At 52.3% G+C, this 14,638-nt stretch overlaps 3 protein-coding genes across 4 annotated transcripts; 2 read left to right on the top strand and 1 right to left on the bottom strand.

The window, feature by feature from the left end:
• Positions 1-921: 921 nt before the first annotated feature.
• LOC310900701 (mas-related G-protein coupled receptor member H-like) lies at positions 922-2,857 on the bottom strand. The gene is made up of 2 exons (XM_083839071.1): positions 2,288-2,857; positions 922-2,014 (listed from the first exon to the last, which is right to left on the bottom strand). The coding sequence occupies exon 2, from the start codon at positions 1,976-1,978 to the stop codon at positions 1,025-1,027; it is 954 nt and encodes a 317-aa protein (XP_083695197.1). The 5' UTR covers positions 1,979-2,014; positions 2,288-2,857; the 3' UTR covers positions 922-1,024.
• Positions 2,858-3,986: 1,129 nt separating this feature from the next.
• LOC310901160 (proto-oncogene Mas-like) lies at positions 3,987-6,325 on the top strand (the record flags this gene model as incomplete). The annotated part of the gene is given in 7 exon segments (XM_083840290.1): positions 3,987-4,002; positions 4,729-4,746; positions 4,841-5,217; positions 5,223-5,316; positions 5,319-5,473; positions 5,475-5,564; positions 5,566-6,325. Coding segments are annotated over 7 exon segments (1,125 nt in total). The 3' UTR covers positions 5,941-6,325.
• A 1,227-nt stretch (positions 6,326-7,552) lies between these two features.
• Positions 7,553-14,638, top strand: LOC310900698 (mas-related G-protein coupled receptor member A2B-like). 2 transcript variants are annotated; one of them, XR_014585337.1, is made up of 3 exons: positions 7,553-7,880; positions 8,455-9,542; positions 9,712-14,638. XR_014585337.1 is itself a non-coding variant. In XM_083839066.1 (2 exons), exons 1-2 carry the CDS (start codon positions 7,786-7,788, stop codon positions 9,479-9,481), a joined length of 1,122 nt encoding a protein of 373 aa, XP_083695192.1. In that variant the 5' UTR covers positions 7,579-7,785; the 3' UTR covers positions 9,482-14,638. The 2 variants fall into 2 exon arrangements, 1 of the variants encoding a protein (XP_083695192.1); XM_083839066.1 differs by having other exon boundaries at positions 7,579-7,880; positions 8,455-14,638.

Consider the following 14,638-nt stretch of genomic DNA (forward strand, 5'->3'; position numbering starts at 1 on the left):
AGCCGCTGCTCTGCCGCTGCCTCTCGTTCCTCCTCTCCGTGGCCCGGGGGATGGGGGCACCTCCGGGGGGCTGGGGGTGGGCACGCGGCTCGGGGCTGGGGGCTCTGCGCGCACCAGGACGCGCGGAGTGGGGCAGGCGCACGGGGAGCTCCAGCCCTGGGGCTCAGCGCCTGATCCCAGCAGGCGGAGGCAGGGCTGGGGTCCGGGGACCATGGACTGGGGACCTGGGGCTTCCCCCCAAGGTCCTGCATGCCACGCCTGGGGACACCGGCACGTGCCCTGGGGGCTGGGAGCTGCCCCCAGCCTGTCCCACCCCAGCACCAGTGCCGCGTCGGTTTGGCTTCGAGGCACCCACGCTGCGTGTCCTCCCCCAGGACCCCAGCCTTGCAGCGGGCGCTGGACATGGACCCAAGCCTGCTCGGGGATGCGTGATTTGGTGATGTGTATCGACACCAAGCTGCAGTGACACAGGAACCAGCTCTGTGGGAGCGCGGGGCATCGGCAGAGACTTGCTGGGTGCCCCTGGTCCCCACTGTTGGCATTTCTGGAGACAGGAGGGGGGCAGAGCAGGGGAGAGGCTGCACAGGAGATGTGGGAGAGGGGCTTAGGACACTGAGCAGGTTTTTCCCCACTTGCACATGAGTCAGCCTTTCCCAAAGGCAACGCTCATCCAAAAAAGCAGAAATGTGGCAGTCTGACAGCATGAGATGGGAACTCTGTCCTCTGGGGCACATTCCTTTTGGGAATAGTACTGCTGGGGAGGGTTGAGGGGACAAGGAAAGCTGTGCACCTGCAGGGAATCCTGCCAGGAATCCTGCCCCCCACTGACCTCCAAATTGCGTAATTACGTTCTCTCTTCTCACCCCTGCCCCCCCCCCCCCCCGCCCGTTATTGTCTGCAGGGAGCAGTGAGAGGGTGACATCTGGGGAAACAGGGCAGGCATTTATTGATCTGGGTCCCCAGTGAAACCACCAGCCATCCAGCCATCATCTGGGGGGGCCTTAAGCAGAGTAGCAGAAAGGCTTCAACAGGCCGGGCTCAGCGTGTCCATCGTGGCATTGTCACTGCACACCGTGTTATCGGCCAGCTCCACGAAGACCCTCCGGAAGGCGACCTGGAGGGACACCAAGGAGCAGCGCCTCCGGCAGCTCCCCACCAGGAAGTAGATGAAGGGGTTGATGCTGCTGTTGATGCAGCCAAGCAGGAAAACCACCTGGGACTGCCCCAGCATGTAACTGACATGCTGCAGGAAATTCCAGATGCTGAGGGGAAGAGCGAAGAGGAGGAAGAAGAGGACGGTGAGGAAGATAACGATGTAGAGCCTCCTGGGCTGGCGCCGCTGGGAGCCGCACTGGACCTTAATGAAGAGAAGTGTGCTAGAGATGACCATGGATGGTGCGAAGACAGCAAAGTTGAGGGCGTACATGGAGATGAGGGCCAGACGGCATTGCTCGTGCTGGTGTGACAGGCACAGGAAAGCTACTGCAGCAATTACAGTGATGGAGAGGGCCCAGAGCAGGGCACACACCACGGCCGACAGGTGCTGGGGGCGGTGGCCGCAGGGGCTGCTGGAGCAGACGACAGACACGCACCTCTCAATGCTGATGGCTGTGAGGAGGTACATGCCCATGTTGTGGGTGAGCAGCAGGGGCAGGAGGAACGACCTGAGGTACATGAAGACAGGGAAGGTGCTGCAGGAGAGGTTGTCCAGGATGTAGAGGAGCGCGGAGGTGAGCATGAAGAGGAGGAAGGTGAAGTCAGCGACGGCCAGGTTGAGGATGTAGACGGTGATGGGGTTCCTGCGGATGCGGCAGCCAAGAAGCCAGAGGACGGCCCCGTTGCCCACCAGCCCGCAGAGGCAGATGAGCAACGTGACGCCGTCCACGGCCATATCGGGGACATCGATCTCGCACGCGCCTTCTCCATCGGGTGTTGGCGTGGGTGGTGCAGGAGACGGGCCCGTGTGGTTCGGCTCCATGGCAGGAGGCCAGGCGGTGGTGGGATGCGGTCCTGGCTGCGGTCAGAGCAGGGGGCAGGGGGGTGAGCAGGACCCTGAGGGTGAGTGGGACGAGGCGGGGAACAGGGCTCCCATTGTGAATGTGAGAGGGAGGCATAAGGACGGGGACAGGAGTTATCAGGAGCTGCAAAAGGGCAGCACAGGGCAGGGGAAAGGCACTGGGGAGAGCGCAGCTTGTCCCCAGGAGAGCGGGGAGGGAGGGAGGTGCTGGCTGCGGGTGCTGGAGGAAAGAAAAGTGGGGTAGGGCTGAAGAAAAACATTGCACTTAACTGTTAGCTTTGGTGAATCAGCAGGCTAGGGCTGTTTTTCCAGAAGGGCTTGGGCAGATCCACGTTGGTTTCCTGGCATCTCAGGCTCCCCTCAAATCCAGATCCTGAAGCGCATCCCCCTCAGGCCAGTTGTGCAACGAGGAACATTTCCCGGTCACGAGGGTGTCGCTGGACTCGTCCCCTGGCTCTTCTCTGTGCCCCTATGCTGCATACACAGGCTGCCCCAGCCACAGTGGGGTCGCAGTGGCATCGAGAAAGGTTTTGTAACCACTGCTACGTCAGAGCTCCGCTTCCTTGTTTTTATTTATCTTGATTTTTTTTTTTCCCCACAAAGGAAGTGGCTTTTGCCAGAAACCATGCAAGAATTTTGTGAATGGCTCCTCATGCTTTTCTGATTAAATATGCCCCTCCCAGAGCAGCGACCAGCTGTCACAACTGCCTTCCCTCTCTGCCTGACGCATTTCTATCACTCCTTGTTCCACTCCCCCACATCTCAGGGCTTCCCAGCCACGCGGGGTGGGCATTGCCCCGCAGCGGAAAAGCGTGATGCTGGTGATGCTGGCAGGGCCAGTGCAGTGCTTCCAAGAAGCAACTCCCCTTGTGGGAAGAATGTGGGAATTATCGCCAAGATGTCTCATGGGCACGAGGGAATGCACGTTCAAAGTGGAGCCAAAAACTAGTTTTAGTTGTCGAATTTGGGCATTAACAGTTTATAAAAGTTTATAAATTATCTTTGAATAAATGAACAGTGAATGGTAGTTTTCACTAGCACTTACAGCCCAGATGTAATACCCCCTAATGGTACAAATACAGGTACTAGGAAGGATGCTTTCAGGTGCTGTGCTTCCCTTCTAGCATGCTGTTACAGAGAAGTGCAGTCCTCCCAGCCCTTCACCAGGGGCACGGTGGTGGCATGGGAAGTCCACATCCTCCTTCTTGCTCTCAGGAACACTCGTGGTTGTTTTCCTACAGTCCCATCCTTCTGGTAGTGCACAGACCAGGGGCTCCTGCTCCTGACCTCAGCGTGGTTGTGGTTCAACCCTCCCACGGCTCCTTGGGGGCACGGGCCCTCCACACCCGCTCTGGGCAGGTCCCTCAGCTGTAGAAGACCTTTCCCAAGGGAACCCACCCTTCTGTGCCCTACCTCTCCTGTAGATCAGTGTCCCTGTGATCGGCCACTCCTGGCTGCTGTCCTGGCTGCCAGGATGAACATCTGGTTCCTCGCTGACTTTAGGCTGCTCTAAAATATGTTGTTTGCTCCCAAAGACATCAGATTCATCCCGTCATATAATTCCAGTTCCAATGCTCCTGCAACAGAAGAGCTACTCCTAAGGTTTCCTGTTAAAGTCATTCCCTTCAGCAGAAGTTGTTCTGCACAAGCACACACCATCATCCCCACCCTGTCAGCTGCACCCTCAGCTCTGCCCCTCACTGGCATCTCGCTGAGGGTGGAAGCTGCGGATACAGATGGTGGTGGCTCCACAGGAGCCTTCACTGAGCTCAGCACTGGCTGCCCAGTAGTGGCACGGCCACGTCCGCAGCACCCGTGTTCCACCCAGTGCCTTTGGCGGGGCTGGGTCCCGTTGGAAGAGCCAGCAGGGGAAAAACATTGTTGGTGCAGTGCTCCTGAGTGCAGGGCAGGAAGGGCTGGAGCAGGCAAGGATGCACATGCAAATGTAGTGCTGAGTACCTGCAGCGCCATGTGGATCCAAGAATGTAACCTCCTGGCCATCCTCAGATAGCTTAAGCATCCAGAAATGAAATACTCCAGCTGTCTGGCAGAATTGTTGCATGCACATGTATCTCATTTCTCAGAAGTCGCATTTGTGTTCCTGGAGATTGTATGCTGCTTTCAATGATCTCTCTCTCTTTCTCTCTCTCTCTTTTTTTTTTTTTTTTGTTTCTTTTTCATTTTTTTTCCCTTTGTTAAGGTTACATGCAGCATTCTGAGTCTTGAGATGCTCTTGAGATGCTCTGGAGAGTTTTACAATCCCCATCAGCGGAGGGCCCTCTGCTCCCCAGCCCTGGCTACCTGGGCAGGCTGGGATGGAGGTACTGCAGCCCAAGCTGTGGTGCCAGTTCTGCCATGATCACCTCCTGCTGTCTCCGGCCACTCTGCTGGATGCATGGACAAATGTGCAGCCACTGACAGGGAGACAGGGAATTCCCTGCTGCATGTGGGAGGGACAGCTGACAACATCACCGTCTTTTCAAATCAGTGCTTTTGGTTCATAAAGAAGTGACCACGTTTTCATTAGCCAGCTCAGCCCTTGCCAGTCCTTGACAGGCAAATGGCTCCTGCATGCCTCTCCTTTCTTGCTCCACTCCTCTTCCAGTTCTCTGTCTGTAGCATTCCATCCTGGGCCCAAGCTTTTCCCTCTTATCCCTATTTCTCATCTTTTATTTTTTTCTCCGCTCCATTCTTTGTTCTCTGGCTTGCAGATGTTGGAGCCCATGGAGGCGAGGGAAGGACTGAATGACCAGAGCAGCACAACAGTGGGGACCTAAGAGTCACTGCTTTTCCATCATCCCTTTCCTTTCCCTAGGTGAGCAGGAGACAGCAAGGAGGAGGATGGAGCGACATCCCAACACCACAGTCCGTGGCTGAAGTACAGTGTTCCCCCCATCTATGGAGGTCATGGTCCAGGGGATGGAGACAATGGGACCAGATGCTTTGCAGGCCATGTCCCTGAAATCGTCATTGGTAGCATCATGCTGCTCATCGGCTTGTGTGGCCTGGTGGGGAATGGGACCATCTTCTGGCTCCTCGGCTTCCACATCAGGAGGAATCTCTTCACTTCCTATGTCCTCAACCTGGCTGTTGCGGATGCCTGCTTTCTCCTCTGCACATCAGTTTCCCTTGTAATGTATCATGTGCCCATGCTCAGCTGCTTTCACCCACAGCTTTTGCACGTGCTCCTACCATTTCACTCCAGGTTCTGCTAACATACAGCTCCAGCCTCTATCTCCTCATGGCCATCAGCATGGAGAGGTGCCTGGGTACCCTCTGGCCCTTCTGTTACCGATGCCATCGCCACAGCTCCTGACAGCTGTCATGTGCAGCCTGCTCTGGGCTCTCACCTGTGTGCTGTCAGGGCTCGTGTACTTTATGTATGATTTGGGTCACTCTGAATGCGGCTGGGTGGTTCTTGCAACCTTATGCTTTCTCAGTTTCTGCTTTTTCACCCCCCTTTATGGTCATCTCCAATGTGATCCTCTTCATTAAGCTTAGGTGTAGATCATGGCAATACCACCCAGGGAGGCTGTACATTGTCATCCTTCCTCACTGTTTTCTTCTTCCTCCTCTTTGCTATCCCACTCAGTGTCCAGATCTTCCTCAACTTCTATGTCTACACCAATTTTATCTTTGACATCTGCCTTCTGCTGGCTGCCATCAACAGCAGCAGCAATCCAATTATTTATGTCCTGGTTGGGAACTACAAAAAGCAGAATTTCAGAGAATCTGTCAAAATGGCTCTCCAGAGGGTCTTTGAAGACAGGGCAGATCCGCGGATGGTGGGTGAGGGCCCTGTGTCGAGAATTACCTACAGCATCCCCCCGGGCAGGCCTTCCTCCGCGCCCCGTTCCAGCACCCATGGGAGCAGAGCCCTTGCCCAGCCAGGCGAGCAGGCCCAGCCGTGGACAGATGCCTGACCCCTGGGTCACAGCTGTCCTCGATGAGGTTTCCAGGGGAGCAGGGCTGGTTCTCCTCTCAAATGTCTTTTTAACTTATTTTAATAAAGTTGTCTTTTACATCATTTAATGCTGATTGCAGTATCTACGCTTGCTGGTTCTGTGGGATGTGCTTGCTTTTCTCAAAATTAAAGTGACAGTCTCCTCATGCTGCCCAGCAGTTTGCACTGCTACAATTATGTGGTCTGGAAGTCCTGTGTCATCTGTTCTCCAGGGTGAACCTGACCACGCTCTTGGCCTCAGTCCATACCCTGTCTGCTTCCCTGGGTGGAGATATCCCTGCTCTGGGGCCTTGGTGCCTGATACTAAAGCACTGAGCATCCAGTGCCTTGATCCTCACAAGCCCCCATACTGGAGGAGATGATGGAGAGGGACAGAAAAGAAGTTTTCATCTCCCCCTGTCCTGGTATCCACCTGCACCACTGTTTGGCAGAAAAGGTCCATCTACTTCTAGCAGATGGAGCTGACAGCATCGTTCAGCAAACAAATCTTGACACCATCAGGGGGGTTTAACTAGGGAGGCAGGAAGGGACAGGGTAAAGAGGCAAGTGCCTGCAATCAGCACTGGGCCAGGCTGGACAGAGGATGGACAGACAGACAGACAGACAGGGGTGGATGACCATTGGCAAGTGCAGTTCTGTGCGTGGGGTGAAGAACCCCATAGAGCAAACTGCATGGGCAGTCCTAAATAAAGGGACAGAAATAGAGTATGTGAAGGCTCTGGCAGGTGATAGCTCAAAGGGGGTGAGCTCTGCCTACTGGACAGTTTCATGAGCTCTCCTGACAGACAGCAGTGACTGCTACCACAGCCATAATATTTACAGAGCATAGCTTCTGCTGAAGATGTATGAACTTAACCTCGACACAAACAAATAATTGATGTTTGTAAATCTTGTGTTGGAAATAAAAAAAAAAGCAGGTAACTGATCTCAGGATGTTGCCTGCAAAAGCAGAAGCTGAGAAACCCTGTGTAATTCTGCTCTTTCTCAGAGCACATGGGCAGTGACCATAATGTTGCACAACACCACACCGGCATACCTCGGAGCTTTCTTATCATTACTTGTTTGCACTCGAAGGGACTGGGGTTGCCAGGGGGGTATCTGGGGACACAAAGGCAGTGTCAGCAGGGAAGAGAGGAGGAGGTCTCAGCCCTGGAGCCGCTACATGCTCCAGGCCCCAGCAGGAGCACCCCTTCCTCTCAGGTGCAGCAGGAGCTCTTTACACTGCAGCCACTCTGGGTACGACTCATCTCGCTGGAGTTCAGCTCTCCAGAAACTATTGTCTTAGGAAGTCTCAGTTAGCTTTGCTGCTCATAGTAGCATGCTCCTGGAAGCTGTGTATTTGAAGGCCATGTGTCACTGTGAAGCTGTGGTATGTAAGTGGCAAACCTAGTTTTGAATCGGACAGAAATTTTACAGCAATGCCACGCTTGTAGCACAGGGTCCTAAAGATCACCGCCTGGACTACAGGAAAAAAAGTCTGTCCAGTTCAAAGATATGAAAATTTTGGGATTGTGTTTGCTTTAAAGTGAAATTAAAGAGGAACCTGACAGCGAGATGATTTGTTTTTCCCATAGGGCTAGCTTCTGAGACTTGTTAGTCATTTCCTGTATGAACACAAGCCTAGATTATAACCAGAACCCTGATATCATCAAATGCTGTGAAGTAGTTCCATGTTTGCAAGAACTCCTGAGAACACGACAAAGCAGTTTCTAAAAGGGCCTGAGAAACACACCATGCTGGATGCCGCACAAGCTCACCAGGACAGGCATGGTCCAGTTTATAAGCGGTAATTCCAGGAAACCTCATGAGAAGATCCTGTCACAGGACAGCAGCTGGCAAGCAAGAGGTCTGCAGCACGTCTGCTCCAGTGAAGGTCTCCAGGCTGCGACAGAAAAGAAGGTCAGGCTTTTCCAGGTGTTTTTTCCCATCCTAATCAGTGCACCCCCCTGCCTCCTTCTCCCCCCCTCCTCCGCCACATTCTACCCCCCCCCTTTGCTTTTGAACTTGCTGGTCATTTGTATCAAATCTGATTGGAGAACAGTAGCTCATTAAGATGTACAAATGTTTGGGGAAAGGTGGTAGGGAAATACTGAAATTAGTGTCTCACTGAAGGAACCCAGCTGCTTAGTAATATCAATTGTAATATTAGGCACCTGAGAGTCCATGTCAGATCCACCCCCAAAACTGCTTGCTCTTTGACATCTCCAAGGACAATCCCTTCATCCCCCTATTTCCCTCCTCCAGATCTAACCTGTCCAAAGCCAGGAAAGAGGCATCTCCATAGCTTTTGCTCCATTCCTGTACACGCTTTTGTGCCAGGCATGTTATACCCATCCCCCCACCCCCCCCGTTCCTCATTTTTCTTTGTGCTTCTCCATGTGGAAGATGAGGTATGGCTGCAAGGACCTTAAAATCCCAGTGTGGGGGCACACTGGAGCTTCTGACACGCCTCTGTTTCGTATCATCCCTCCAGCTGTGCAAGGGGAAGGCGAAGCGGCAGATATTTCGCAATGAACATGCTGTTTCCCAGCACAGGAAGAGACAGCCCTGCTTGCTGGAGCTGGCCCAGTGGGATGGCGCATGACGGGGCTTGGCAGCGTGAGCTGATGAGGCAGGCTGCCTCACATGAGGAAGACTACAAGTGGACTGACTGTGAAGCCGACAGTTTGAGCGAAGTCCCTGCCACGCTGCTCATCTGCCTCTGTGGGCTGGTGGGCAATGGGGCTGTCCTCTGGCTCCTCGGCTCCCACATCCGCAGGAACCCCGTCACTGTCTATGTCTTCAACTTGGCCATCGCTGACTTCACCTTCCTCCTCTCCATTGCCATCGCCCTTGTGATATTTTATGGACCACCGAGCTTTTGTCACAGGCTGGGCTCATGGGATGTGATGGTTATGTTGAACATCATCATCATCTTCGTTTTCACCACCAGCATCTACCTCCTGGCAGCCTTCGGTGCCAGCACATCCCTGTCTGCCCTTTCCCGGGCCTGCTGGCCCTGCCATCGCTCCTGGCACTTGCCAGCACTTGTGTGCGCCCTGCTCTGGGCCCTCTCCTTCTTGCTTACCGTGACCCTCTACTTCTCCCCAGTGGCAGTTGTCATCTTCGTCCTGAGCTACCTGTTGTCGGTGCTTATCCTGATTCTTTCCAGTCTAACCCTTTTTGCCAAGGTCTTGTGCTGTTCATGGCAATATCCCCTGAGGAAGCTCTGTGTTGTGGTTCTGTTCATTGTCATCTCCTTCCTCTTCTTCAATGCTGACTTTCCTTACTGGCTTTTGCTAAGATTGTTTGATTTTTCAGTTCTCTTCTTTGACACTCCTCTCCTGTTTGCCTGTGTGAGCAGCAGTATCAACCCTGTTATTTATTTCCTGGCAGGGAGCTGTACAAAGAAGTTCCCTATCTCTCCTAGGCTGGCTTGTCAGAGGGCTTTTGAAGACATCATAGAGCCTGAAAACAGAAGCGAAACTCCCAGTGAAGGCTCAGTGGAAGTAAATGTTTAACCCTCTCCAGTCCCTCCCTGGGAGAAGATGCTCTAGGGATGGAGGTGTCCCGTGAGACAGGGTGAGGCAAGAACAATGGCTTTGGTGGTGCGCAGAACTAGCTGCAATACAACAAAATGTGCTGGGCAGCACAGGAACCTGTGCCTGGGGTTGGCGCTGGGCAGGTGGTGAAACACCCATCAAAACCTTTTACTTTGAAATCTTTGCTTTGAATCTGTCCTATCTAACAGGTCTGAGCCATTCCTTCTTCAAAAGTGAGCTTGCTCTAGCCAGTGTGCTATTAAAGCAAAGCCATGGAGGCTCTTAGCTCCTGCTGGTGCTTTGTTTTGGTGTGTCTGCTGAAGAGCTGAGCGCTTCTGGATGCAAGAGTCTGGCAAAGCAGAGCAGAATAATGCCTGGGCAAAGCTTTGTGTGTGCACCCCTAGCGGGTGTGGACACATGCAAAGACTATGCAAAGAACTCCCATTCAACTTTGTGAACAGGGAAGTAGGCATGTGTGTGAGATCATCCCCAGAAGGCTTTCCCCAAAATGCAGTGCTTCTTCTGGCAGCAAGGCTGCAAACTGAGTTTCGTCCACGCATCATGTGGGCCATCTGCACGCGATGGTTTGGACTGGAACTGGCTCTTGCAGTCCTTCCCGCTGTCCTCTGGGCTGTCAGATGGTTAGCCTGAGCCGTTTTGCAACCACAACCTGAGGACTGTATCCACTTCTGGTGTGTCTCGTCCTTCTCCAGAAAAACAAGAGGAGTAACGTTAGGATCAAAAACAAGCTGAAAAGGACAGCTCTGCTTGAAGACTCTGTAAAGTCTGGATTTTCAATGTGACAGAGGATACTGGGAGATGGAAGGAAAACAATTAACTTTTTATGGAAACGACACTGCTGAAGCCGTGAGAACTGAATCCTGGTAGCAGGGACCCTCCAGGTGAAAGGGGCAGTGGCAGTGCTTCCTTGGCTCCTCTTCCCTTGGGTGCATTCCTGCCCTCCACATCTGTCAGCCCGTCCTATGAGGAGCTGGGGTCTGGAATGAAAATCGGTCACTTGGTGCTCCCTGTGTGCTCAGCTGTTCCCAGGAAGAGCTTCCAGCTCTAATGTGGTGGTGGAGCTGAACTGCAGACTTCTTGCAGGCAGCTTCTTCTCTGCTACCTGCCGCATTCTGGGCAGATGCTGTTGGCTGCCCAGGGCCCTCACAACGTGAATGGGGAGGTCTTGTCACTGCCAACAGCTGCTGCATCCCAGCTGTTCCAGTGATGTTCCAGCTGCAGTAGGATGAGGCACAGCATGCTTGGGAGGCACCCGTGGTCCCCATGGACAAGCCAGGGGCTTTGGAATGAAAGGGAATGAGCAGTGTTGTAGGAAAGACAAGCCAGCCCTTCTCTGCTCAGCAGTGACCACCTGTGCAGCAATGCCTGTGCATGCAGGGTGCATGCTCCTGCAGGCTGCTCAATGCATCATACTAGATCCTCCATCTCCTCCAGGCAAAAGCTTCAGAGCTAATTAAAGCTTTCTTTTTTAAAATCAGGTGCACCTACACTCTCAGCTGTGCTGAGGTGGAGAGGTATTTGTGTGAGCTGGGGGCTGAGCCAGCTCTGAGGCCCTATGTGCAGCCACCAAATAAACACGAACACCTTCAGAGGTTCATTCACCGCACCTGCATGAAGACACAGGCTAGAGCATCTGCTTGCATCACTGTCTCTTTGGTGAGACTGTGGGACAACACTAGAGAAGCAAACTCAAAAGAGGTGCCCCCTTCTCTCTGAGCCCACCAGCTCCACCTTCCATGTGCACAGCTGGTCACAGGAGCACTGCCTGGAACTGATGAGGTCAATATTTAGCAGTGGTGCCTTCCCACGGGATTGTCAATTAAAACACTTCTGCCTTTCCATGCTGACAGCAGTGTGAACAGCTCCACCCGCTTCAGGGTGCAAACCAAGGGTTCAGGGCTGGAGTTGTCTTGGCACATGAAAGCCAAGGATGTGAGGATGGCCACATCCCCTCCTGTCAGATCACTTGCAGCTATTGTGTGTTTTAAATTCCTTCCCTGAAGTTGAAACCCTGCATAAGTTTGAAAATAATTAATTGCAAAATGGTTCCTGGAAGGTTCCAAACACATTCTCCACCTACCAAGACTACATCACCCATTTCAGGCAGAGATAGATGCCAGTCTCCGTAGCAGAGACCAACAGAGGGAAAGAGTAATGGGGGCAGAGATACCTCTAAGATATTCCTAGAGAGAAAGCATTAGACAGAAGACAGTGTGTGGGACTGAGGTGGGGAGAACAGGCAAAAAATAAAGGGGAAGTGCCAGGAAAATTTGGGAATAAAGACTGGGTATGCTGGGCCAGCTCTGCCAGCAGCCCTGGAGCCGTGATCCACACCTTGCACCTGCCCCCCCTGGCACCCGCCCCAGGTGTGTGGGGAATTGCTGCTGGTGCTGTGCAGGATCCGTCCCAGTGCAGGATGTGTCCCTGTGCTGGATGTGTCCCAGTGCTGAATGTGCCGCAGTGCTGGATGAGTCACTGCAGCCAGCCAAGGTCCCAGAGCTCCTGTTCCTGCTCAGGGAAACCCACCTGGGTCACCTGGTCCGCGAGGGGGATTTTGGTGGGGCTGCATTGCCAGCGAGCCTCTCCTCACCAGTGTGTCCTGCATGTACCTGAGAGTAGGCGAGAAGGAAGAATGAGTAAGAGTGAGAGAGACAAAGAGGGCAGCATCCAGCAGTGCTCTTCCTAAGGCGTGACGGGGCAATACCCTGTCCAGCCTGGAGCATGAAGATTGTTAAAGGGACTTCTCTGTGGAATCTTTTCATGTTTTATTGAAACCATTGCCAAGTTAGTCTTGTATTTTCTTTGACCATACTTCAGGAAGAAAACATCACAGGAAGTATGAAATGTACATAAAGAACTATTATTATTATTATTATTATTATTATTATTATTTAAATGTTATGAAAAAAAGAGTGTTAAATATGCTATAAAGAAAACAGCCAACATTCTGGAAGAAGTTTCTTTTAAGTCAAACAATGATTTAGGTTGTTTCTTATGAAATATAATAGTACATTGACAAAGAAAACTCCATAATGATCAGTGTTCAGTTCTATGATGCTATAAATATATACACCTGTGTCTGCAGCGTTGACTTTCCAGGCATGGTCAGGAGCGCCTAGGAAGCATCATGGAGACAAGAACCCTGAGCACAGTGAATTGCCATGGCTGGGTCCTCAGAGAAGGGCCCCTCAATCGATGTTCATGTTGTTATTGCTACAATGCTTGTCAGAAGGGATCTCAGCTTTAGGTCGGAGGAGGACATTGTACTGGGTCTGGCTGGGATGGAGTTAACTTTCCCTGCAACAGCCTGTACTGTGTTATGCTCTGCACTTGTAGCTAGAACAGCACTGGTATCACACCAGTGTTTTGTCTATTGCAGAGCAATACTGGCAGAGCATCAAGGGACCCTCCAAACCCCTCCAAGAGCCAGCAGGCTGGGGGTGGGCAAGAGGTGGGGAAGGGACATCAGGGCAGCTGACCTAAACTGACCAAAGGGATATTCCATGCCATATGGTGTCAGGCTCAGCAATAAAAGGTGGGAAAGGGGAAGGAGGAGGGGGTGCTCTCGTTATGAAGATGTCTGTCCTCCCAAACAACTGCCAGGCATATTGCGGCCCTGCTTCCCAGTATGTGGCTGAACATTGCTCGTTGATGGGAAGTAGAGAATATATTTTTTTCTCTCTCTATGCTTCTGTGTGGCCTTTGATTTTTTTCTTTTTCTTTTTCTTTTTCTTTTTCTTTTTCTTTTTCTTTTTCTTTTTCTTTTTCTTTTTCTTTTTCTTTTTCTTTTTCTTTTTCTTTTTCTTTTTCTTTTTCTTTTTCTTTTTCTTTTTCTTTTTCTTTTTCTTTTTCTTTTTCTTTTTCTTTTTCTTTTTCTTTTTCTTTTTCTTTTTCTTTTTCTTTTTCACTTTTTCTTTATTCTCTCTTCCTTGTCCCTTTCCTCTCTTCCTTGTCCCCCTTTCAAGGTCCCTAGGTCTGTTCAGCCTAGAAAAGAGGAGGGTGAGGGGAGACCTCATCACAGCCTACAGCTTTCTCACAAGGGGGAGTGGAGGGGCAGGTGCCGATCTATTCTCTCTGGTGCCAGTGATAGGACCCGAGGGAATGGAATCAAGCTGTGACAGGGGAGGTTCAGGCTGGATATGAGGAAAAGGTTCTTCACTGAGAGGGTTGTCACACACTGGAACAGGCTCCCCAGGGATGTAGTCACAGCACCGAGCCTGTTGGAGTTTAAGAAGCATTTGGACTTTGCTCCTAGTCATATGCTCTGAATTTTTGGGTAGACCTGTGTGGAGCCGGGAGTTGGACTCAGTGATCCTTGTGGGTCCCTTCCAACTTGGGATATTCTATGATTTAATTAAATTATCCTTACCTCAGCCTGGGAGCCTTTTTTTTTCTTTCCAGCATACTTTCTTCTCCCTCTCTTCTTCTGAGGAGGGGGAGTGGGAGAGTGGTTGTGGTGAAGTTTAGCTGCCCAGCAGGGTAAAACCACCACAAACATTCCCATACAAACATGTCATTGTGCATACACATTGAAGCCAGCTTCCTCCCCTTCTGATAATGTGCCCCTTCTTTTTTTTTTGTGCCTTTTTGGATGTAGTCTCAGCTCTGCGGGTGGGAATTAAACTTGTTTGCAGACTGGTGCTGCAGGATGCCCTGAGCAGCAGGGTCTGAGTGCAGGTGTGCCCTGCAGCATGTGAGCAAGTCACGGCATGTGAGCCACTGCCAAAAGCACAGGGGCGACCTGAGCGGGGACCCTGGGCTTTGGACATCCCCAGCGCCATGTGGCACTGCACCTCCCCATGCGGACAAGTGCGCGTGAACCAGCTCCACGCTGGTTCAGGCACACCACACTAGCATCTGCTTCCCAAACTTGATGTCTGGGATTTTTGCCTCCCACGTGCCCCGTGGCCCCCTCCTTCTCCTCAGCCCTCACCACCCACGCAGAGGCATGGCCTGCCCTGCCATCACACCATCACAGGGAGTGGGGTCAGGACGGGGCTGCCCTGGGCAAGTCACACTGCTGCTTCCCATGGCAGCATTTGCCTCCTAAGGCAGATTTTCCCTTCAGCAGCAGAGCATGGAGAGCTCCCCATGACCAACCTGGACCCATTGGCT

This window comes from Anser anser (genome assembly GCF_964211835.1).
Source record: "Anser anser genome assembly, chromosome: 5".
In the NCBI taxonomy this organism is placed as follows: domain Eukaryota; kingdom Metazoa; phylum Chordata; class Aves; order Anseriformes; family Anatidae; genus Anser; species Anser anser.

What these genes read in the sequence shown, in the direction of transcription:
- LOC310900701 (XM_083839071.1), bottom strand. Translation starts at nt 1,978, where the DNA reads ATGGAGCCGAACCACACGGGCCCGTCTCCTGCACCACCCACGCCAACA.
- LOC310900698 (XM_083839066.1), top strand. Translation starts at nt 7,786, where the DNA reads ATGAGAAGATCCTGTCACAGGACAGCAGCTGGCAAGCAAGAGGTCTGC. An exon ending in AGGCTGCGACAGAAAAGAAG is followed by an intron (nt 7,881 to 8,454) that starts GTCAGGCTTTTC and finishes TCATCCCTCCAG; the next exon opens with CTGTGCAAGGGGAAGGCGAA.